At 41.5% G+C, this 24,240-nt stretch overlaps 2 protein-coding genes across 2 annotated transcripts; one reads left to right on the top strand and one right to left on the bottom strand.

The window, feature by feature from the left end:
• Positions 1-1,662: 1,662 nt before the first annotated feature.
• ddit3 (DNA-damage-inducible transcript 3) lies at positions 1,663-6,046 on the top strand. Its single transcript, XM_070840446.1, has 4 exons — positions 1,663-1,784; positions 3,245-3,306; positions 3,813-4,021; positions 4,235-6,046. The coding sequence occupies exons 3-4, from the start codon at positions 3,866-3,868 to the stop codon at positions 5,015-5,017; spliced, it is 939 nt and encodes a 312-aa protein (XP_070696547.1). The 5' UTR covers positions 1,663-1,784; positions 3,245-3,306; positions 3,813-3,865; the 3' UTR covers positions 5,018-6,046.
• mars1 (methionyl-tRNA synthetase 1) lies at positions 6,044-24,004 on the bottom strand. Its single transcript, XM_070840458.1, has 21 exons — positions 23,791-24,004; positions 21,774-21,864; positions 21,149-21,227; positions 20,728-20,859; positions 19,974-20,049; positions 19,646-19,830; positions 18,697-18,806; positions 18,280-18,396; positions 17,302-17,505; positions 15,639-15,840; positions 15,262-15,336; positions 14,839-15,009; positions 14,275-14,370; positions 11,856-11,973; positions 11,439-11,652; positions 9,857-9,988; positions 9,517-9,621; positions 8,978-9,173; positions 8,141-8,212; positions 7,392-7,523; positions 6,044-6,802 (listed from the first exon to the last, which is right to left on the bottom strand). The coding sequence occupies exons 1-21, from the start codon at positions 23,891-23,893 to the stop codon at positions 6,653-6,655; spliced, it is 2,760 nt and encodes a 919-aa protein (XP_070696559.1). The 5' UTR covers positions 23,894-24,004; the 3' UTR covers positions 6,044-6,652.
• Between the last annotated feature and the right edge of the window lie 236 nt (positions 24,005-24,240).

Consider the following 24,240-nt stretch of genomic DNA (forward strand, 5'->3'; position numbering starts at 1 on the left):
TATATACACACACACACACACACACATATATATATATATATATATATATATATATATATATATTAGAGATTTATTTTAAGCGTTGTATTAAATGTAAGTTTATTGTGACTGTCAATCCTGTGTTGTCACAGAGCTGTAATGTTAGTATGAATAATCCGAATAGTGGATCTATGTTGACGGTATCATCTCTCATTGGATATTTATGTCTGTAAATGTGACGTTAAGGACGTTTCAATAGGAAAGGCGATAGCGATTCTTTAAAATAACAACTTTACGTTGAGTTTTGTTGTGACACAAAACTATGATGTAAGTGTGGACCTTCTAAACAGTGAAATCATTTTGACAATATGGTCAATTTGACTGTAAAGGTGGTCTATATGTGATGATCTATATTGTTTATACCTACATGTGTTATAATCACCATACTGCAAAGCACTTCTGTGCTGCTCAGTATAATACAAAGTATAATCTATCCTAATATGCCCGTAATTTTTTTTTATTGCTGTATGCTGTCGTCTTATATTGCTGTTTTATGGTGATTTAAAGGAAAAGGAGCCAAATAAAAACATGATAACACACTCATCACAGATAATAACGTGTAATAAAAGTTTTTCTTCTTCTTCTTTTTTTGAAAACCTCGGATTAATGAAGAAATCTGCTGGATTTCGTCGCCAGCAGCTGAATTAATAACCGGACCCTATGAAGGGGGACAGCGTGCTGCTGGATCACACCCAGCACCGCCAGCACGCGCTCGTCCGGGCGTGTGTTCTCATGTCTCGCGGAGCTGCGACAGAGCGCGCGGTATGAAATGAATGAGAATGTGACACCACAGCGTGCACGCGTGTGTGCGTGTGTTTAAAGTCTGCTCTGTGGCATATTTACAAACAGCCGACAAATAAAGAGACACCTTGTGTGCCCGAGTCAGTCTGGCCCGGTGGAAAAGTGTCGGATCTGCTCGTGTTTTTCTTCCCCGTGGATCATGGAGAGGAGGGTGTGTGAATGTGTGTGTGTGTGTGTGTGTCAAGTGTCACCGACAAACTTCAGACAAGCACCTGTAATCAAAAGTTAAGTGAAAACAGCAGTGATACGAGGACTGAAAAAAAAAAAAAAAAAAACATCAGCATAGGAGCGCTAAATGGAAACACATTTTTTTTTTACTACGATAAAACAAATCGGAAGAAAATCGATTCAGCTTTTGTGTTCCGGAAACAAACAATTCTTCGACATTAGATATCCATGCATATATGTATATTTTTAGATTTTAGTTAGAGCCAACACTGTTTAATAAAACATGTTCTGATTCTGCTGGTGTTATCCCCAGCTAGAAATTGGTTGCCAAGCATTGCATCATTCCTTTCATGTGACTCCCATACGCCCCAAATTCGTCCTGGCCGTCTTATGACTGCATCACAATTGCCGCTCGTACAAACTATACAGACTGGAGAGAGAACAACCAGCCGAGACGACCAGCCGAGCCCCGCCACGGCACCCGTTCCGAGCCACTCCATTGGATGTCGTCAAGGGAAAGATCTTGACGACGCTCTCCTGATTGGTCCGCTGGAGCGCCAGTCGTCGCCGTGAGGCTAGGTTGTGGCCCAACTGCCTGCTCCGCGCATAGTTCGGTTGACGTCTCCCTCAATATAAACACCGCCGGGAGTTTCCGAAAAATTACATTCAGCCGTCCAGACTGAACAATGGTTAACATGAGCTATCACCAATTTTTACTAAAATATCCACATTCGAGTTCACGACAGTCGAGAAGGCGAGCGAATAAAAGAAAAAGGGTAAGTGGAGATTCTTGTCGATAGTTGTGCTTGTTTGTTAGTCGATGTTTTTTCGGTCTTTCGGGGGAGTAACGTTACTTAACTTGAAGTGGTCTGGTGTGCTGGAGAGAGAAAAACAAAAAACCAAATGCATGTTTATGGCATGTTTCCCAGTGCCGCTTTTAGAAAAAACAGTTGTCTCAATTAATCACAATTTCCATGCAGTTGTTTTAATGTGTTGTCCGCTTCGTCCGACAACTTGTCGACACGGACACAAAGCTGGGAAGTTTTGAGCTTTCTGCTGTTCAGCCTGCGAAACGGGTTAAAATCATTTTGTAGCCACAAAATCCAGGACTTCTGTTTGTGAAGCTTGGTTAGATTTTCAACAATATAGCAGACACTGGCCCATCCCATACTGACAGTGTTTGGTGGGGCTGTTGACTCTAAACTGGACGGCTTTAATTTGTGACAGCTGTATTTATTCGTTTCTCACACTTTTGATTAACCAGTTTAGGGTAAATGCAGAATGAACAGATGTTCATATTGATTTTTCTTTTTTTCCTCCAGCCCACTATTTTCCCCTGTCTGTCCGTTTCCTTTTGTTTCGCCTTTTCCTCCTGCTGGACTTGCATTTCCATGACGTAATTGTCTTGGCTCACAGTGGACATGTAGCCCGACTAAAAAACAAAATACTCCTATTTTTAATATAAAATAATTACAGGAGAATATATTAATCGGTACGTTTTGTTTTCCAAAGTTTTTATGCCGGTGTGGTCGCGCCAACACGGGACGTTTAACATTTGACATCAAGTTAAAGATAATTACTTTACAATTTATCAATTTGTAACTCTGTAATTCACATCACTGCCAACGCTACATCTATGTGTGAATGTTATTATAGAAGATATTTTTTTTATTTTGGCACATCAAATGAATTAAAGCAGATTTTTAAAATGAGAAATGTTTCATCCATAAGCTTTGTCTACAGTAATTCTTATGGCTTTTCTTTGTTTTTGTTCTTTTTTTTTTTTTTAATTTATCTGGCACAGCAGATGGGAATTAATAAAAGCACTACACCTGACTGTCAGACCTGAACAGGTCAATATAAGGAGTCACTCGTCGTTTTTAACCACTTGTTTATCGATCCCAACGTGTTTTGAGGACCGTAGAAAGCAGGGGGCGCAGTAGAGAAGATTTTGGTCTTTGTTTACAGGAATTTAGTCACAAGGATTTTATTTTCTCCATCCTTGATTGATCATTTGAAACAGTTATTTGCGCATTATGTATTTGGATCATTGTTTAAATTTTTGAGAATTTCTCAGAGCAGCCATTCATGTTTCATTTGAGACACCCTTTGTTCCCAGACCAAGCTCGGTTTTTGTGCAAATCATCATTTTGATTCTGAAATCTCAGCAAATTTCAGCCATCAGAGGGGACACGTTTTTTTTAAAACTAACCTATTAAATATTTGTGTCTTTCAGAATTGTTGGGACAAGCTATCTCCAACAAATTGGCAGACTTGATTAACAGAGACTTTCCAAAGGTAAATTGGTCCTCTCATATTTGACTTTCTGAATGCTGCATGTTTGTGAAGCTAAGATTTTGAGTAAATCAATTTGTTTATTGCTATGTCAACCTAGTATTGTTACCAAGTTACCAATTATGATATTTTTATTCATATTCTGAATCTTCAAATTCCTCTCATCAGCAATTTTGGTGCAGTACAGTCATTTCCTCACTTAGTGTCACTGTTATTCCATTTCACAATTAAGTGGATTACACTGTACTTTGATCTAGTCTCTGTTATCATGGTGTAACAGATTGTTAAGGCTTCTTGAAGTATTCTCAGTACTGATATACGCCACCCTTTATCCCTGCATATCTACAAACCATAGATCAACTGGTTGCATAACAGCAGAGATTAAAACGAACACGGCTGAGTGTCTGTGACGTGTCAGTCATCTAACGTGTGGCTGCTCTGCCCTCTCCCCTTTTACGTTTCGCCTCTTCCCAACCCTCCACCCCCCCATGTCCGGCCCCCTCCTTCAGGTCCAGTGTGAACCGTGTGGCCGAGTATCTGTGTGTTGCGACTGACTGGCGAGATGACTGCCGAGTGGCTACACCTGCCCCCGCCGTACCCCCCTGGCGTGGGGCCGTTGTGTGGTGCAGAGTTGGAGGCGTGGTATGAGGACCTGCAGGATATTCTGGGCTCCGACACGGGAGGGGCAAAACTGGCACGTGCCCCCACATGCACCGAGGTCAGTAGCTTGAAGAATGCAATGGCAATCACACCCATGATGAGTGTGAGTGTTTTCGTCCATTGTTCTTTCATTCATATTTCTCTTTCTTGGGTTTGTTTTACTGCTTTATGAAAAAGTTCCATTCACATACTGAGTGATGTGAAATTTATTCATACTGAGATATTTTAGATATTTTTTGAGGTATTGACGTTTCCGTTTTGTGCTTTGTAGAAGGAGCCGGAGTTCCTGGATGTTCTGGAGAGTTGTTCTCTGACGTGGCTGACGGACGGAAGCCAGTCATGGGGCGAGGGTGTTCAGAGGGCAACAGAGGAGATCCACAACACCCAGCCTCTGCATCACACCTCCTCTTCATCCTCCTCTTCCTCTTCCTCCTGCATGAGTCCAGCTGTTGCAGAAGAGCGGCGGGCGGAGGCTGAGAGTGGGAGAAGTGGTGATAGCTCGTCGGGAGGCGGCAGTGACCTGCTGCCTCCTGAGTTCTTCGAGTTGCTGAGTGAAGGAGGAGTGGGAATGGTGGATCCGAGCGGAGCAGTGATCAGCGGCGGTTATTATTACCACCACCATCAACACCATCAGGCTAATAATGTCCATCCTGCGTCTCCCTCAGCCAGCGAGGAGGAACTGCCCTGTGTCCCCGATTCTCCGTCCTGCTCCTCCTCGGCCTCTCAGTCGCCGTCTCAAAATTGTTCTTCTCCTTCCTCACCTGTCTCGTCCCCCTCTGCCTACCCGCCCTCCCGCCTGGGAAAACGCCGGAGGACCACCAGCGAGAGGGCCAACGGTGCCTTGTCCTCTTTCGCCTCCTCCACGCAACGCACATCCTCATCCTATTCGTCTGCCAAAAAGAGTCGCAAAGAAAGAGAGCAGGAGAACGAGAGGAAGGTACAGGAGCTGACGGACCAGAACGAGCGTTTGAAAGCGGAGATTGAAAGGTTGGGAGAGGAGGTACAGAGGACACGGAGGGCCCTGATAGAGAGGCTAGTCAACACCAGGAAATGAGGGGGGAAAAAGACAGGAAAGACAGGATGGAAGAAAGGAATAAAAAATGACAGGTCCTACAGAATTGGATTAAGCAGTAGCAGTGGTGGGGAAAGGTGTACTATGGTGGTCATGAAATGCCTCTTAGACAGGAAAGGACGGAAACCAAAGATATATTTTAGGAGCAAGAGGATTTTGGGGAAAAGACAGAGAGCTTAAGATGGCAAGAAGTAGGAAAGTGATGACAGGAAAGACAAGAAAATGCACAAAGAAGGGGCTGCAACAGCATTGCGGCAAATAAAAAGACACAGCATGTATAAAGGAGAAGGAAGAACAGACAGCTCTAAGTAAGCAGACGATGCAGTGGTTTTCATGAATGTTTGTCATTTTAAAGAACGCGTAACTCTAAATGCCATCAAATAGCTATGAGCATTTGATGGTTTGTATGTAGGACGAAAGGAACTTAAATTCAGAGTGCATTTCATCGTCATCCGTTCCCACCATTTTGCAATAACTGTAACTCCTACGTTAAGGGCTGCAATCTGGCTAGCAGAGATTATTTGCCCCAATTTGTGGAGAGTTTAGGAGCTCAGGAAATGTTTGAAAGTGCCCAGTGCAGTGTGAGTATGAGAGAATGAAGTTTGTTTGTTTTTTTTGGAGAGAATTCATACTCTTTCTTACTTTTTTTATAACCCATGGCTTGTGAGTATGTGTATTTAGATAAAGCAAGTAGGACCCGGCTATACTTTCTAAGCTGACCTTTTCTATCAATATGGGGATTTGTGGTAGATTTACCGCAGTTTGTTCTACCCTGATTTTACTATTTTTATATAGCTCTGTAACATATACATATATATACACAACTGTACTGTAATGGCGTGTACTGTAAAATGCCAACATATCCACTGTTATTTTCTCATTGTAGTCACAAATTGTTAATTGTAGAATAATATGCATGGCTTTTATCACTGATGTCATCAACTACATGTATTTTATCATACCATTTATTTTATCCTTCATTGTAATCCCAAATTTCCAATAAAAGAAAATGTGCAGTTTTTTTGTGTCATGTAATGTTTATTTGTTTTGCCTTTTTATGACCTGGGTTTGAATGATTTTTTTTTTTTTTTTTGGTAGAAAATAGTGTAAATTAGAGGTGATTAAGAAAGGGGAAGGGGGAGAGTACACAGATCTTATTTCCCTTGCTTAACTTAATTCATTTTCTGGATCCAAAAAGGGTATTTGTAGCAAATGGCAAAAAAACACAAATTTCCAGAGGATATAAAAAAAACATCTTTAAATGCGCAACACACCTTCCAACGCTAATATCGTATGCTGACTTTATCACGGGGAAAGTATAAAATCAGTTTCTTTTGGTGTAGGGATTTTTCCAAATCCCTCCATTCTGTAGATGTATTCATTTGACTCTCTCTTTGTGTGTTTTCATTTCCCCGTCGGCCTATCCAGCATTTCATTAGTCCTCGGTGCCAATAGCACATTGTCTTAGATCCTGTCACGGCTTTGCCTTAAGCTAATACCCTCATCTCTCTCTTAGTGTACATCTTGTTCCCATTCTCCACGATCATACCTCAAACCATTCTGCTCTTCCCTTCCTCTGTCAAATCTCCATCTTTTTGCTTTCACTGTTTTTCTGTCTCACTTCTTCTTGCCCTTCTGAGGTGCAGGTTCAGGACTCTTCCCCTCAGCCAGAGCCAACTGTTTCTTCAGGTCCAGCAGTTTGGCCACCTCTGCTGTGATCACGGCCTTCTCTGCCTTCTGGGCTTTTAGCGCTCGCACTTTGTCCCCCTGCGATAGATAAAAATCACAAGGTTTAAAAGATCGCTCGCACCTAAATGCGTCTTTTTAATGAAACACTTCAGCTTAAATGGACAAAGAGGTCGGCAGCTTTCTTGTCAAATAATTCGCAATTAACTGTGGCGACAATTTGTGATTTTTGATTGTACGCATCTGTCGGGGTTTTGAAATACCGAGAATGAAACATTACATTCCCAAAAAATGTAGCCGCCGCATTTATAAAATGAAATATTAAATCTAATCCGAAAACACAAAAAATAATAATTCTGCAAATGAAACAAATTTGATCAATCAATTTCAAACTTAAGCATTGCCTTATAATTCATGTAGTTTAAATGTAGCTTTTAAAATTAGCCGTTACTTATTTCAGCGGCCAGTCGTTTGTTGCGGGCGTGATTTGATTTTTGGAGATCGTATTCATTCCTTACTGAAGAATAGTCATTTTAATATTCTTGACTATTTTTAAGACAAAATAATGCAATCAAAATAAACATATATATTTAAAAAAAACAGATTCCAAAATGTCTAGAAATGTAAGAATTAGCTTAACGGTGTATTTGCCACTCGCAACCGATCTCACCTGCTCCGTCACAGCCTGTGTGAGCTGCTTGGCTTTTTCTGGGTCCACCCCGTTTACCGTCGCCACCTCAGCAGCAGCAGCAGTCGCTGGCACAGCGGCAGGCTGAGCGCTGGCAGCTTTCTGAGCTGTCGTCTGAGGGTGGAAACAGACAGATGATGGTTTGAATTTGATGCGTTTTGATGCTTATTATTTCAAGAGATTACTTACTTCATTTCAGACAATAACACTCATCGTTCAAAACGTCAACAGGATTTTATGAGTCATGAAGTGTGAATGGATGGTGAATCAAACCGGACGTACGGAGATGAGTAAAAATTCCAAATCTGAGGATGTTAGATGAGCTGCTAGTGTTGGTGGAGGCATGCAGTAATCAACATTGACACAGCAGCACCAGTGGAGATTTCACAAACAAATACCACTCGATACCTTTTTTTTAGGTGGTTCATCTTCAGGCTAGAGGCAGGCAGTTGAGGAGAGCATTTACAGAACTATTATTTTGATCTGTATGATGGATGCTTGCTACATAATTTAAACAGTTATAGTGTGTTTGCCCTGCATCAGGTTTCATAAGACAAATACTCAGATTAAGTGCAAATTCTTCTTCGTGATGACAGTCTGACAGAGTCCTGTGAACAGCTATGCATTATCAATTGTTTTTTATTCCATTATTTATAAATAGTCAACCTATATTGCCACAAGACCTCACTGAACTCAAGCACAAACCATTAGGCATGATAAACATCAAGTACCTGCTGTCCAGCAAATCTCTTCTTCAAAGCCTCAATATGGTCCGCCTCCAGTTTCTGGAACAGAGGACTGACCTGGGAATAAAACAGGTTGGCAGTGGGAACAAGGTAGAAATTTAAAAATTTATATATATATATAAATATATATATAGACGAATATTTAACAAGTCTGCAATTGTGGATCCAGCCCAAGGCCAGAGTAGCTGGAAGATTTAACCTGGAGGCTCTGTGCTCGTATTTGAACAGAGAGGATTATGCAACTAAGTAGATAACTATATATGTGAGAAATATGCAGAGTTTCTATCATGATCACCACTCTTCAATGCAGCATTGCAGTTCAAGCATCGCAGACAAAAGATGTCAGAAGACGCGTGCACATAAACGTTGTGTGTGACTTCAGGATAGTGCTGCCTGCTGCTGCTGCTGCTGCTGCTTGCCTGGAGACCTCAGCCACGAATCACGATAGCCTTGGAGATCGAATGCAGCGTTGGCAAGCTGCTGCAGACACAGGTCTCCGAAATTAGGCCTGAAGGGACAAGTGGCCTTAGAGAAACTTGCTGTTCGAAGGCTAAAGCCTCGAAGCACCGTCTAAGCTATTATTGTTGAGTGAGTGTGTGTGTGTGTGTGTGTGTGTGTGTGTGTGTGTGTGTGTGTGTGTGTGTGTGTGTGTGTGTGTGTGTGTGTGTTCACGTGACTACAATGCCCTCCACTTTACTGAAATATTGACAGACTGTTGCATCCTCATTGTATCACCCAGTCAACACACAGGAGGTTCCACAGGTTAGTGTGTCTACACACACATGAACTGGGTGTGTCAGACAGTTTTCAGGTCATACTCACAGTGCCAACGCGGTGACCGGCACTCAGTGTACATACAAAAGTGCCAGTGCCTTGCAACATGGTATTGATGCAAGACTGAGGTGCGTTGAATTGATCCCTGATGGTCTGGCTGACCGCTGGCATGTATGGCAACAGCATCACTGACAGCAAGCAGGCGATATTCACAGACACGCCGGTCACTGTGCCCGCACGCTGCCTGAAGAGGAGAATCACCAATCAGTCAGTCCAACAGATCATGAATAAAAATGTTTTGGTTAATCTTACAATGGTCAGACAAACACATCTTTATTTTTTCTAAGACTTTTATCAATCTGTGCTAAATAAAATGAACTTTTCCTGTGCCGAGAGATGCATCACCTGAAAAATATCTTAATATTATCTTTTTTTCTTTTTTTTTTTTAAATGTAACGATGCATGATTTTTCTAATATAAAATGAGAATTTACTCCTTTGAGTCACAGCCTACAAAGTAAGCACCACAGATCCATCCACCTTGATGGTGTAAGAAGGACTTTGTCAAGCTGGTCAAGACCATCTCACCTTTCTGTGTCTCCTCCCTTGATCTTCTTCCAGGGTTCATTAACCTGAATGTACTGGTTGCCATGGCGAGAGATGTTGAGGATGTGTTTCAGAGCATCACGGATTCTGGTGGAACATTTGATGACAGCACGACAATGGCAGAAATGAAATAATGACTGAAACTAAACTGAGAATTTACATAATACTTTTCCTAATTTTAATTATTTCAAAGCACTCAATTTAACTAATTCTAGGCAAGCTGCATTCGACTTTTTAAGAGTAATGTTAAGTAAATGAGGATGATTTCTGTCTTAATCCCAACATCAACCTTTTGACAGGTATGTGCCTTGAGTAGTCTTACTTGACTTTGTCCATGAGCTGGATGTACTGTTGCAGCTCCCAGCCCACCATAGCCAGGAGCTTCTTATCTTCCTGCTGAAGCTCCATCACAGGCACACAGCCATCAAAGAACTTGGTGACAAACATGCCAGCTCTGGAGGAGAGAGGGAGAAGGGCATTTTAACAAGACAGATAAAAAAAAACAAATGCAGGTCAGGGACAAATGTGGGAGAGAGAAAGCCAGCGCGGGGAACAGGCAAAGAAAAAGAGAGAGAGAGAGCAAAATGAGAGAGGGGCACGTTACTTGACTTGCTAATTGTTTATAAATTATAGATTTTGTTGCCAGATGTAATACAGTGCTTTGCTGGTGTAAACTAAAACAACAGTGTGCTGCATCGAGCCTCTTCATCACCTCTACATTCCAGCTGTGTCTGAAGCCGGGCATTTTAAAAAAATTAGTTTTATGTGTACATCAGAGAGACGTTCCCAGTGAGAAGGTTTTTGTCATATGTGATGCGGTCTGATGCTGATGATCTCTCAGCCTCAGACCAGACCAAAATGCTTTTGACATGACAAATCAATTCAATCATATTTACAATTAACTATGATTTTGATGTGTTAGCATGAACTTTATGTAACCTGCATTCCTAATTGGTTTTAGTCTTTTGATTAGTTAAACTGGCAAGCCCCAAGGTTTTTTTTAATCCTGGCAACAATATGCTTATTGTCACGATGACTGAATCATCCTAATCAATAGAGAAACATTTGCCGCTGGTGCGTATCAAGCAAGGATTTACCCATTTCGGTTTGTCAAGCTGATTATTTGTGAAATTGTCAACAGTCGATGTTTCAGCTGAACAGAAATTAGCTGAACACCTCACTGCCGAGAATCACTTGCGATTTTGAAAAAGCGGCAGAAGATGGACACACTGTCGCTAATGATGTAGTGATTTAGTGACTGGATCCAGGCAAGGACAGAATTTCTTTTCTAAAGCAGAATACTTTTCTACCTCCAACACCTTAGGCTGGATGCAATCTACAAGTTATTTTTGAACCAATTAGGCATCAACGTTGCTGCCCGAGACCAATTTTGAAGATCAAGGTACTTTGAAAAAAAGCTGCTGAGAAAAATCTTTGATGTGGGATTTAACCCTGATCTTTTAAAAATCATTTGAGGCGATGTAATTGGGGCTAAATTACGCCATCCCAAACAAATTTAGAAAACTAGGGTGAGCCTCTTGTAACAGTGCTCTAACAGACTTTTTTCAATGAGTACAACAATGTGAAAACTTAGTTGTTAATTGGACTGGATGACAGTTCTGCTGCGTATTTACTTTGTGAGTGAAACTTGTTATGCACAAAATGTGAGCAACGTGAGGTGGATTGCCCCATTTTTTATTTCACTGGTGACTGATCAAAACAATTAAGATAAAAGAGAAACAATAGCACACAGAAAATGTCACAAAGTCAGATACCAGGCAGACAAGTATGATAAGGAGATGGGTGCAGGTTACCCTGTTGAGGTGATTGGGGAAAGCTTCTACTATTGGCCAATCACATGTGGAGAGCGGGAACTCATTTTAAAACACGTGACTGTTACCAACCTGTTGATGAAGTTGCCCAAATTGTTGAGCAGCTCAGAGTTGTTCTTTGTAGCCATGTCAGTCCAGGAGAAGGCTGAATCCTGTCCCTCTGGACGCACATACAGGAGGTAGAAGCGCCAAACATCAGACGGGATGCCTGTGTCCTTGGCCATGTCTCCGAACACACCCACACCGCGGCTCTTGGAGAACTTAGTGTCCTCGTAATTCAGATATTCTGTGGGGAAGTTACAAAATAAGTTAAAGATAAAAAAGTTAAAGATTTCCAGTGTGACTGTGATCATTCATGTCATCCGCCTTGCAAGACCGCCAGAGTTTTGAGAGCCATTTTATGATGTGCTATAAATCCAAATTAGTCTAATAATATAAGATAATAAATTAATCAAAAGGTGGTATCAGTAAATCAAAGTAAGTGCTTACCGGTGGCAACAAGGTGGTTGACCAGAGTGTAGTTGTCCTGAGCTCCCAGTAGAGAGCAGGGAAACACCACACTGTGGAATGGCACATTGTCTTTGGCCATGAAGTTGTACAGCTCCACCTAGTGGCAGAAGCACAACACTGCACTTTGAGGATGACATCATATTAGATCATCATGAGATCATCCAGTTCAAAGAGGACTTATCAGCTCTCCCCAACCCCCATCTCTCCCTCTCTCTGCAAATACGAGCCATCACACACACATAACAGGAGCTCAACCCTGGGATTTTGGACGGAGATGAGGTGAGTCAGTGAGAGTGAAGTAGATAAGTCTCCTCTTTAAAGAGCTAGCAGTTAAATGAAATGTAAATGAGCAAACTAGCCAACTAGCAGATGTTTTACAGCTTGGCACCGACCTTTCACATCACAGCTAAGTGACATGAAAACTTAAAATATCATCTCATATATGAAATCTCAAGCAGTAAAGCATCATGAGCGACAAAAATCAAGAAGGTTTCTACATACAGTGGGGCAAAAAAGTATTTAGTCAGCCACCAATTGTGCAAGTTCTCCCACTTAAAAAGATGAGAGAGGCCTGTAATTTTCATCATAGGTACACTTCAACTATGAGAGACAGAATGGGGGGAAAGAATCCATGAAATCACATTGTAGGATTTTTAATGAATTAATTGGTAAATTCCTCGGTAAAATAAGTATTTGGTCACCTACAAACAAGCAAGATTTCTGGCTCTCACAGACCTGTAACTTCTTCTTTAAGAGGCTCCTCTGTCCTCCACTCGTTACCTGTATTAATGGCACCTGTTTGAACTGGTTATCAGTATAAAAGACACCTGTCCACAACCTCAAACAGTCACACTCCAAACTCCACTATGGCCAAGACCAAAGAGCTGTCAAAGGACACCAGAAACAAAATTGTAGACCTGCACCAGGCTGGGAAGACTGAATCTGCAATAGGTAAGCAGCTTGGTGTGAAGAAATCAACTGTGGGAGCAATTATTAGAAAATGGAAGACATACAAGACCACTGATAATCTCCCTCGATCTGGGGCTCCACGCAAGATCTCACCCCGTGGGGTCAAAATGATCACAAGAACGGTGAGCAAAAATCCCAGAACCACACGGGGGGACCTAGTGAATGACCTGCAGAGAGCTGGGACCAAAGTAACAAAGGCTACCATCAGTAACACACTACGCCGCCAGGGACTCAAATCCTGCAGTGCCAGACGTGTCCCCCTGCTTAAGCCAGTACATGTCCAGGCCCGTCTGAAGTTTGCTAGAGAGCATTTGGATGATCCAGAAGAGGATTGGGAGAATGTCATATGGTCAGATGAAACCAAAACAGAACTTTTTGGTAAAAACTCAACTTGTCGTGTTTGGAGGAGAAAGAATGCTGAGTTGTATCCAAAGAACACCATACCTACTGTGAAGCATGGGGGTGGAAACATCATGCTTTGGGGCTGTTTTTCTGCAAAGGGACCAGGACGACTGATCCGTGTAAAGGAAAGAATGAATGGGGCCATGTATCGTGAGATTTTGAGTGAAAACCTCCTTCCATCCGCAAGGGCATTGAAGATGAAACGTGGCTGGGTCTTTCAGCATGACAATGATCCCAAACACACTGCCCGGGCAACGAAGGGGTGGCTTCGTAAGAAGCATTTCAAGGTCCTGGAGTGGCCTAGCCAGTCTCCAGATCTCAACCCCATAGAAAATCTTTGGAGGGAGTTGAAAGTCCGTGTTGCCCAGCGACAGCCCCAAAACATCACTGCTCTAGAGGAGCTCTGCATGGAGGAGTGGGCCAAAATACCAGCAACAGTGTGTGAAAACCTTGTGAAGACTTACAGAAAACATTTGACCTCTGTCATTGCCAACAAAGGGTATATAACAAAGTATTGAGATGAACTTTTGTTATTGACTAAATACTTATTTTCCACCATAATTTGCAAATAAATTCTTTAAAAATCAGACAATGTGATTTTCTGGATTCTTTTTTCCTCATTTTGTCTCTCATAGTTGAAGTGTACCTATGATGAAAATTACAGGCCTCTCTCATCTTTTTAAGTGGGAGAATTTGCACAATTGGTGGCTGACTAAATACTTTTTTGCCCCACTGTATTATTCTCTATGTCCATTGTAGCTGAATACAAACTTGAATGCGCATTTTCTGCATAATCAAAGAGGTCATGTCTTCCTCTGTTTCACATTAGGGTTACATGGGGCCAGGAATTACACTGTGCTTTTTTGTGGAGAGTGAAAGAGACCAGATGGGCAATGAAAAAAGCAATCAAGCCCATTCTGTGTTGTGAAGACAAAAAATAAAAATCTGTGCCAAGCCTGTGCTTCAGTACTCGGCTCATAAATTCTGGCGACATGTGTGTTGGGGAGCAAGGGTGGGATGGGGTTACCTGATGAGGATTCTTCCACCACTTTTCCCATTGGTCCGTGTAGTTGGCGGTTATGGACACATAACCAATGGGGGCGTCAAACCACACATAGAACACCTGCGGAGGCAGCGAGACTCATGAATGACAAAGAAAGCATTCTTGGCATTGCTTTGTGTTACAGAAATTAAATATGGATCGCATGAATCGTAAATAGGGCACATGGTGAATGTGACTTCAGTCCATCTGCATTAGTGTTAGGACAAAGTCTTGGAGGTGTGTACCCAACATGTTTAGACATGCCAAACATTGAGATTCACCTACTGAAGGAGAGAGGGCACTGCAGTACCATCAGTCACTGGAGCATTTTTAAACCCTTAATGAAGTGCGTAGTGATTTTTAATGTTTAATGCTTAGATATTAAGTGTTTGCATTCATTATCCTCTCAGCAGGTAATTTAGCTGAGTGGTAGGGTTTCATTATCATTATACTTCAATAAAAAAAGAACAAAGAGTGGCGTGTACATCTTTTCTAATGTATAATCTATAAACAATCCAATTTTTTTTTAGTCTAGTGACAACAGCAGACCTTGTCTTTAAAGTCAGGATGAGGTACTGGTGTTCCCCACTTCAGATCCCTGGTGATGCAGCGAGGCTTGAGTCCATCTTTCAGCCAGGAGCGGGTGATTTGTTTTGCATTTGCCGTCCAGTCTCCTGTGTTCGTCGTCTTCTCCAGCCACTGCTCCAACTGAGGCTCAAGCTGTATGAGAGAAAGAGGAAGAAAGAAAATGCTGAGATGTCTTAACTCTAAACAACAGCTCTAAGAAAGAGAAATTCTGTTTATATAAGAAAATTACCACAGGGATAACTTCCAAAGGCTGTCTGACTTTGAATTCTACTTTACATTTGATGCTTGTGCTTTCAAACAGGCTGACTCGATCCTTTTGACCATAAAAGCACCATCTGCAGAATGGATAGCCCAGGCCTTTACAAGGCAGTGTGAGAAACATACCTTTGGCAGGTCCAGGAAAAGATGTTTGGAGGAGCGGATGACTGGAGTCTGCCTGCAGACTTTACACTGGGGTTCCTGGAACGGACGGCCATCAACAATGATCAACACTAGTTAGGCTAAATGTAACCTCATTTTTACCTTAAATTGTAATTTAGGGGAATTATTCTTTATCCATGAATATGGAAATAGTTTCAAGTTCCACTGTGGCAACTCAGATTGTGATTTTTCCTTCAATATAACGAAGAATGAAAACGGTAGAGAAATTGCTGCCAGCATCATTCTATTTCCAATAGTAAATGAATGGCAACGATCAGCAGAGATTCATCATGATTCTCCTCCTGTTGCCTTTCATCATCAGCGTGATCCTTCCAACTCACCCTGAGCTCCACAGCATTGATGAGCCGCCCACATTTGTCACACTGGTCACCACGAGCTTCTGGGTAGCTGCAGTGGGGACAGACGCCTTCTACGAAGCGGTCAGCAAGGAATCGCTGGCAGTTTTCGCAACGCAGTTGCTCCACTGTGTCTTCCACTAGGAAACCATTTTTGTGGATTTGCCAGAAAATATTCTGGGCTATCCTGAAACAAAACAGAGGACAAAGATGGTTGAAAGATACTTTGGGGGTCTGGGATGCAACAAGAAACCTTTTGTCTTTTCTCATATGTTAAAGGTGTATGAACAGTGACCATTGTGTCATTTAACTCTGACCTAATTTTTATTTTCGAGCTCTGATTGACACTGCTCTTCCCCGCTGGCTATGAAATAGTGTAAATTTTATGGATCAAGAGAGCAATATAGAAAATACAGCAATGTACTGCAAGGAGAAGCTGAAGAAAAGAGAGTCTGTGTCATTGGTTTGGTTAAAAAAAAAGTTCAATGAAAACAATATAATTGTGATGGTAATCTTTGGTGGTGGATTTGTAAATCTAAAATGTAAGGACTAGCGTCCAAAGCACTTATCCTGACTGAAGGACTTTAATCCGTGGGCTGTTTTCATTTTTCAAAGAACATTGTTCTGGTGCACGATGTTTGATGCCTTTTATGTTGGAATCTATCAAAGCAAAGGCCCCAAAACAAGTTTTTTTTAAATCTTTGTAATCTTTTTCTGTGTACAAGAGCTCATGGGCTTTCATCTTTACCATGGAAAAGTGCCTCTCTTTTCTATTCCACTTCCACATGCAAGTAGGTAAAGCCAACAAAAACCTCCTTTCCTTGTTTTATTCAAACACCTTTACAAACAAAACATATCATACACACACTGACAAGAAATCTGACCCACTACATTGCTGTCATTGTTTCAATAATCCCTTTGTGCAACAATCAATAACTGTGAAGCAACTAATTTCACATCCAGATTTTAGTCATCAATATTATAAAATGGCTAACTTTATTGTAGGGTCCTATTCATTTTTCCTACATCGACTCTGTCGATGCCTTTCCTTCCTGCTGACATTTTAAAAAGTTCAGCTATGAAATGTGATATTGTTGCCTGAATAAATACATCATTGTATCACAATGGAGCTTCACTGACACACAACTCTCATCTTAATTAACGTGCCAGCGTTTGACTGATTCACAGGTGACAGGTGTCAAACATGAGAGCTGTAGTGCCACACATACTGCTGCTTAATACAAGAATGAATTCCCTCGTACTAGGATTTATTTTTTATTTAGTAAACGCTGGAAATGTAAGACATAACCTACATTCTACAATCACGCTCAATAATCTCTGAGATTAAATAGTGTGGAATTTATGCCTGAGAGGGCCAGACATCCACACCAGTATCTTCTGCAAGATTAAAGTAATCCTATGTTACGTAATTGTATAGTACTTGTATGGAAACGTGTTTGCCCTTTTATATCAGAACAGCATCCAACCCAGGAGAGGCCCAGTGGTGAAGTAAGCACTTGATTATTATTTGAAGCTTCTCAAGTAATTAACTTTAACTCTGTTGTTTACCTTTAATCATAATGAAGAAAGGCCATGTCTTTCAATTCTCACACAACAGCAGATTACATTTTTTCCTGCTTCTACTTACTCTGTCTGCTTCTCAGTGGTGGTTCTGCCAAAAAAGTCAAAGTCGATCTGGAACCACTTGTAGATGTTGGAATGAATGGCATGGTACTTGTCACAGATCTGCTGCGGCGTCAGGCCCTCCTCTCTGGCCTTGTTCTCTGTAGCTGTGCCATACTCATCTGTGCCACATATAAACAGCATGTTCCAGCCTCTCATACGGCCGTACCTTAGAGGAGAAAATCCACCGAGTCAGTACAGTTACAGAGGAAACACCCAGAGAGACGGGTGGCAAGCAAGGTTAAGTTGAACTAAACTAAAAACTAAAACCAGGTGTGAAAAAAACATTTTAGTTATTTGAAATGAAATAAAAACTCAATAAAAAAAAAAAAACACAGAACAGATGATGTTGTATGCTTTCAAAACTAACTAAAATAAAATTCAAATATACAGGAAATGTCTTTAGTTTTGGTCTTCATCATTTTGGTAAAATGTGTCAACACAGAAAACATGAGGAGGAATTGGTGCATCTGTTTTTTGAGGCTGGGATATCTATTTGACTGTGAGTCACTAATCTTCACAAAGTGTTACACTTCACATATACCCCACATATTATAATAAAACTAACACAGAAACTAATAAAAACTAGAATGAAAAATAATCAATGTTAAACAGTAAAAACTAAACTGAACTGAGGACAAAACTTAAATTAAAATTTAAAAAAAATAAACTAATGAAAAATAATGAACTATAATAATTCTGGTGGGAGTGAGAGAGAAGGATGTAGAGAAGAAAAAATGCAGATTTGACGATGAGGAGTTACACTGACTGAAGAAGAAAGAGCAAAAAAGATGAGCTGGAAAATGGGAGAATGGTCACCCTGTTGGTGACGAGGAATATTATGAACAGCTTTCATTGTGATGCTGAGAAGGCCTCCAATTTAATTTCATTTTGTTGTCACCTCTGCAAGCAGAAAAAAGGAATTGCATGATAAAATTCCCACCTGCTGAAGACGTCAGCGCTGAGGACGCAGCCAATGATGTTGCCCAGGTGGGGGACGTTGTTGACATAAGGCAAGGCACTGGTAACAAGGAGGTTCCGCTTGGCCTCCTGTGGCAAACTGATTAAACAAGAAACAGATTAAAACCCAGATCTGTTTCTCAAAAACTTGAAAATCTACATCTACGTTTGTTCTTTTGCTGTTGAATAATGACTTGACAAATGCACAAGAGTGTAGAAAATTTGGTTGTATTTATTGAGGCTGTGTATAACAGCTGCTGGGTAACGTTTTAGTCTGTGGGACTGTCCCACATGAAGACAACCACAACATCATATAACATCCTAAACTGAAACACACACACTCTGTGTATGAGTATCTGCTTAATGTCTAGAATGGGAAAAAGCAGTTTTAATTGCTTACATGGGGTGTTGTCTTTCTGTAGCCACTGGACCGGGGTTCAAACCTTTACTCCAGGTGAGAGCAGCTGCCTCCATCTCCTCCTCTGAAACCATGCGCTCACCTTCCTCACTCTAAACAAGCAAATACACGTAGAAAATCTCTCACAGATGAATGAATGAATTAAACTAAAACTGATTTGTTAATTAGTAGCCCGAGTATTTTCATGACCTATAAACATGGTGTACAGTACTTGTTTGCCTGACTAGCTGGGGAAAAAAAAAACACACCCAAACGGTCAGTGTTTTTTAGAAATGGTATATTCAATAATAACACTTGTCTCACATATCACAGACTCTCACCTGACCCTTTGACCTCCAACTCTAACCCCAAAGCTAAAAGCATTTAGCAGTTTGAGATACACTCACTCTGCAACTTCCTCTGACAGGGAGCCATAACTTCTGCTGCTAAATTTGACTGACACCTGTTCAAATCCTCCCACGACTTAACAAGAAAGAGAATGGAGGATAAAGAAATGGTGATGTAACCTCCACACGCTGCATGTTCTATATCCTAACAAGGGTGTTAATTTAGCTTTCATAGAGCCAGGTTAACTTTCACATGGAGACTCCATCTGCTTTACATGAGAGCCTGGCTTAGTTTAAGTGAGGTGAATTCGAGCCTAGCAACCCTTTGAATGCTTTAACTTTCTTCCAGGGTAAAGAAGCTACAGCGAATAAAGACAGAAAATGTGGGAAAGGAAACCAGTGACATCATGTGTGTTGTGCAAGTGTTGTTTCTGTAAGTGCATCTACAGCATGACAATACATTCTCTTGCAAACCTCACAGGGCGTACATATTTCCTGAGGCTGAAGCAACAAATGTAGTTAGGCACTGAAGCACCTCTGAATGCTCCCCTTTTTCAGTAAGAAAGCTTTAAGTCTAATAGTTATCCTGATGATCTGGCTGATACCTCAGCAGGATTGCTGTTGGATGATGGTGTGTCTCTGCACTGGCTGCTCTGAGGGGCAGGCTGCCTTTGCATGTAGCTCTTCATGCCCTGCAGGCCTTTTCCCTGCAGCACTTTCTGAGCAGCAGATTGGAAACTGTGTGTAACAGCCCCACGGTCAAACCAAGTCTTCACAGACGTGTGCTTACCTGTAAAAAGAAAGAGAGGCAGGGAAAGGGTTGGGGGTGATAACTGAAAATAGGAAAGAGGTTAAGATATTTAAAAAATGATAATAATTATTTCATGGGTGGACAAGTTAATCATGGCCAGATTAAAGTCAAGTAGTACTTGCCCAATGCTAGTGAAGAGTCAGATAAAACAGGGTACAGCGCAGCCCACAAAACAACATCGGCGACTGAAGCGGCTTCCTGAAACACAACAGTTTAATCAACACTATTTACTGAACTCGTCATGTCTCCTTGCTGTCATCACGCCAAAAACCTAAATGCTTGTTGTTTTAAAAGCCCTAACCAATGCAAAAGAGGGGACCACCTGACCCCCTGCGACTTTCTACATACAGTAGAGCCCCAGAGAAGATTTTCAGCATGATTGTTTAATGCGCAGGTATCTCGCTAAACATGCCTATATGTATCGCTGTGACAGCCTCACTGTGTGCTCACCACAACTTCACACAGGGTTCCTCCAAGCCATGCCAATCACCAAGAGATTTAACAAAACATATTTCTGTACACATGAAATATATGACAGACGCAGATGACTTGTTGCCACAGGGGCTGCAGATACCACAGAGAGCTGATCCCCACCCACACTCAGGCACATCTGCAACATAAGGGACCTCCTCCCCAGATAAATCGTTTTAACTTAAAAATGCATCGCTAGCTCAGCATCAGCAGCCGAAAAAGGCAAAGAGGAAAAGGAAAAGTTGCCGGAGGAGCCTGATGTGGCACACAGGAGACGCTCAGTTTAGCTCAGCTGAGCTTCCAAAGAGGCATCATGAACATTTGACTTGATCATATATTATATAGACTAAAAAAAGACCTCGATTTAGTGTGTTTATTGCTAAACAGGAGATGTTAATGCCGTACCCCGGTTAAATATGGCGTGTTCCCCTTGCTCAAGTTTTGCTCCAAGTAGCCTAGGGGCCCCTGGAGGACCTTGGACACCTCTGATCCTTTTCCCTGCAGCACTGCCTTGTGAAGGGCCTGTAGCAGTGCAGGCTGCACAAATAAGACAAAACAGAGATTAATTAGAATTGATTGAATTACATTAGACCAAGCAGTAAACCTAAAAAGCACCACTGAGGTTAAACAATTAATTTCCTCAAACCCAACATGCTGATAGATTTCTTCTGTACATTTGAGAGGTTTAATCAATTAGGTGCATGGATCTTGCTGTACAAAGGCTAAAACTTAGTACAGAAAGATCCATGTTTGCATCTCGAAGAGATTTAGCATTTTAAACAACAGATTACCAGCAAATTAAAAGGTCTGTTTATGTAGCGCTTACCTGAAGGTCTGTGGCCTCCCATTCAAGCCACTGATTGCAGAGTTCACTGGATTCTTGTCCACTTACTTCAAACAAGTATCTAAGGTGATAAAACGTGGGAAACAGAGGGAAGTCAGAAATTACGTTATCTGCCACAGATGCGCTCCATCTTAGTTACAGTGTGCCTCAAAATGTTCTTCTGAAATGTAATGATTGTCTTACTGGCATTGCATGATAATTTTTGATCACGAGTATTTTCAAAACTTTACATAACCAGATCTGTTTGATTTATCGCCAATTGCATAGGTCATGGAAATGAGCGTTAAAGGTGGTATATAGCCATGCTGACAGATTTATTTGCCCAGCTTTTGCGTTATCTATCACATAGATTTCTGTTGCAACACCAATGCAGTGGAGGTAATGGAAATTTCATTGGTGGGACTCACAGGATTAAAACCTGAGCAGTTACGGCCAAAGCTAACTGACTGAGATGAGTGAAAATATATTTTTGTTGTTGAACTGACTCTTTAGGATTTTGGATATGTGAAAATGTATACAGAGGTAGTGATTAACAGCCTTGACATTTATGCCAACTTGGCACTGGCATTCATACATGACAAAGCAGGACGGATTAGAGTCCACTGACCGGCAGATGGGATTGGGGCTGAAAAGGTGCAGTCCATTGGGCAGGAGTAGAGCTGGCAAGGTTGGACGGCTAAGGAAGGGCACCACTCTCTCTAGAAAAAAAAAAAAGTCACATTGTTTGGTCAGATGACATCAAATAAAATGAGCACAACTGCAGAAAGGATTGTTATACAAATGAGCATGACTCATAACCAGTTTGACTAGCAGGTGAAACGACTGGTCGATTCAATGATGAGATAATCCTTTAGATCTCATTTACTTCAACTCTTCCTGGGCAGAGATTCTCACATTTGAATGAAAGGCTTCATCTTCAAGGAGAACTAATAACACACGACTCCTCAAATGCTTCAAGGATAATACTCATCAGTTAGGTCACTAGAATGATTTATGAAGGTCACGTAGAAAGTCAAGGATTTGATCTTCTTAGTCTGGAATTTATCAGAACTCGTGGCAGATCACCACATAAGGGGATACTGGTAATACATTTTTCACTGATGTCTTCACTTCGACAATACAATGTGATGTATTATGTTGGCACTGGGATTCAATACAGCAGCAATGAATCAGTTGATAAACAACAAACAAGAGGGTGGCCGTCTTAGTTCAACCAATATCACTGTATTGTTCAACATATTTTGAACATATGATGCAAATCCTCTTTCTGAGGTTCCTTTATTTCTTCCAAGTTAAAGAGTTTTTTATGGAGCTTTTGCTTTAGAGAATCAAGGGTCTAAGGATGGAGGGTGTCGTATGTAAAATAAAATTGTCTAAATACATAATGTATTTCTAAGCGCAGTTCACTTCATTCACAAACTATGAATGCACAACAGATGGTTCGGTTACTCATCTCTGTGATCCAGCCCCTAAAGAGGACTAGCTCACATCTGGGACTGGGAATGAAACCTCTCTCACATGTCTGAGACAATCAGACCATAAGCCTGAAGCTGGGATGTGATGGGACCATTTAATTTGAATCTAATTCCTGTATACAGCACCATGTAGAGGATGTTCCACTGGACCAAGCCTTGATGAGAATATACCTCGAGCCTTCACAGTAGCTTAAGCATATCCAGGCATTACGATGCAGCCATACTCGACTTGGTGTTGGCAACAGTGGACCATGTTAAACTCATTGTTGAACTTAGTCTATGGAGGACTACTTGCATTTAAGTAGCCTTTCTATTGTAAATGTTTTAACTGCAGGTTATCCCATTAATGACTATAACTCGTCCTCCCATCCTTGGTGGATTTGGTTAAAATCAAGATCATCATACAGACTTTTGTCACCACCAACACACGTTATGACACAACTTAGATGGGTAAAGTCACACAGCCAACCTGGGTTGCCATGTTGGCCTTTCTGTATCTGTTATCTGTAAATAAGCCAGCCTCTTTTTTTGTGGTTCAATCCAGTCTTCAGGCTCCTGGCTATCTGTCAAGGTTTTATGTTGGGTGCAGCCTGCCCTGCCCTGCCCTGACCTAACCTAACCTGGAAAAATATTTTCTATTTTTAGTCTAAAAAACACACACAAGAAAATGATTTTTGAAAAACATGGTATAAGAAGATAAAACAAGACATTAGCCTGTATGACAAAGACCTTCATCTTTACAATATAATCCAATAGGAGTAAACCTGGACTGTTCCAGGTGTATACTGAGGTGTGCACTGTACAGGTAACAGCCCAACACCTGAAGCTATTCACAGCTAAACAAAGGCTTCGTGACTGAAACAAGACAAACAAAGCAGTGATGTTCAGTAAGAGAGTTTTTCTAGCTGCTTCTCAGACGCAGACTACATGCACACAGCTCACTCCATTCATCACTGCCTGACACATTAGGACTACAGCTAGCTAGCTAGCTAGCTCCCACTGTTAGCTACAACCGCCTGCTAACTAACAGCACAAACTCAACTCAAACTTGACAAAACCTCCTGTAAATATGAGCCAGTTGGCAGCTGTAATAAACTACCACTGTGGGCACACTGACAGACCGATGTTAAGCTAACCACGCTGTCTTACCTTCGTGGTTGACATACTGGACTTCACACTGGAGTCCGGTCACTTCTAAGGCTGCTAACACCTTCAGGCAGTGCGGGTTGCCTTCACTTACGAAGAGCTTCATCTGGCCGCTGTGCTCCGCTGTGCTCCGCTGTGTCTGGACTGGTCACTGGCACTATTTTTTACTTTAAAACAAGACAATGAGCTCCTGGTAGAAACTTTGCCAGTGAGTGCCGACTACACGCTGATGCAAGCAGAGCTGGCCCTGTGACAAATGGCGGAGATGTAGTTCTGGAGCGGTGCCTGTGTCGTTCACAGAAATGGTAGCTGCCTGTCAAATGGACTACACTTCCCATGAAGCGTTTCCGACAGTTGAACCTTAACGTATGCGGATGTGCTTGGTTTTATTTTCAGTTTAGTATGGCCGGGCGGGATCCATCTCTTTTCATATGTACGACACACCGGCAGACG

The sequence above is a fragment of the Pempheris klunzingeri genome, chromosome 2, assembly GCF_042242105.1.
Source record: "Pempheris klunzingeri isolate RE-2024b chromosome 2, fPemKlu1.hap1, whole genome shotgun sequence".
In the NCBI taxonomy this organism is placed as follows: Eukaryota; Metazoa; Chordata; class Actinopteri; order Acropomatiformes; family Pempheridae; genus Pempheris; species Pempheris klunzingeri.

Excerpts from the sequence above, each read along its gene's own strand:
- ddit3 (XM_070840446.1), top strand. The coding sequence starts at position 3,866 with ATGACTGCCGAGTGGCTACACCTGCCCCCGCCGTACCCCCCTGGCGTG. Across the intron at positions 4,022-4,234 it reads GTGCCCCCACATGCACCGAG|AAGGAGCCGGAGTTCCTGGA; the intron begins GTCAGTAGCTTG and ends TGTGCTTTGTAG.
- mars1 (XM_070840458.1), bottom strand. The coding sequence starts at position 23,893 with ATGAAGCTCTTCGTAAGTGAAGGCAACCCGCACTGCCTGAAGGTGTTA. Across the intron at positions 20,860-21,148 it reads GGGAGGCCACAGACCTTCAG|CCTGCACTGCTACAGGCCCT; the intron begins GTAAGCGCTACA and ends TTATTTGTGCAG. Across the intron at positions 19,831-19,973 it reads TGACTCTTCACTAGCATTGG|GTAAGCACACGTCTGTGAAG; the intron begins GCAAGTACTACT and ends TTCTTTTTACAG.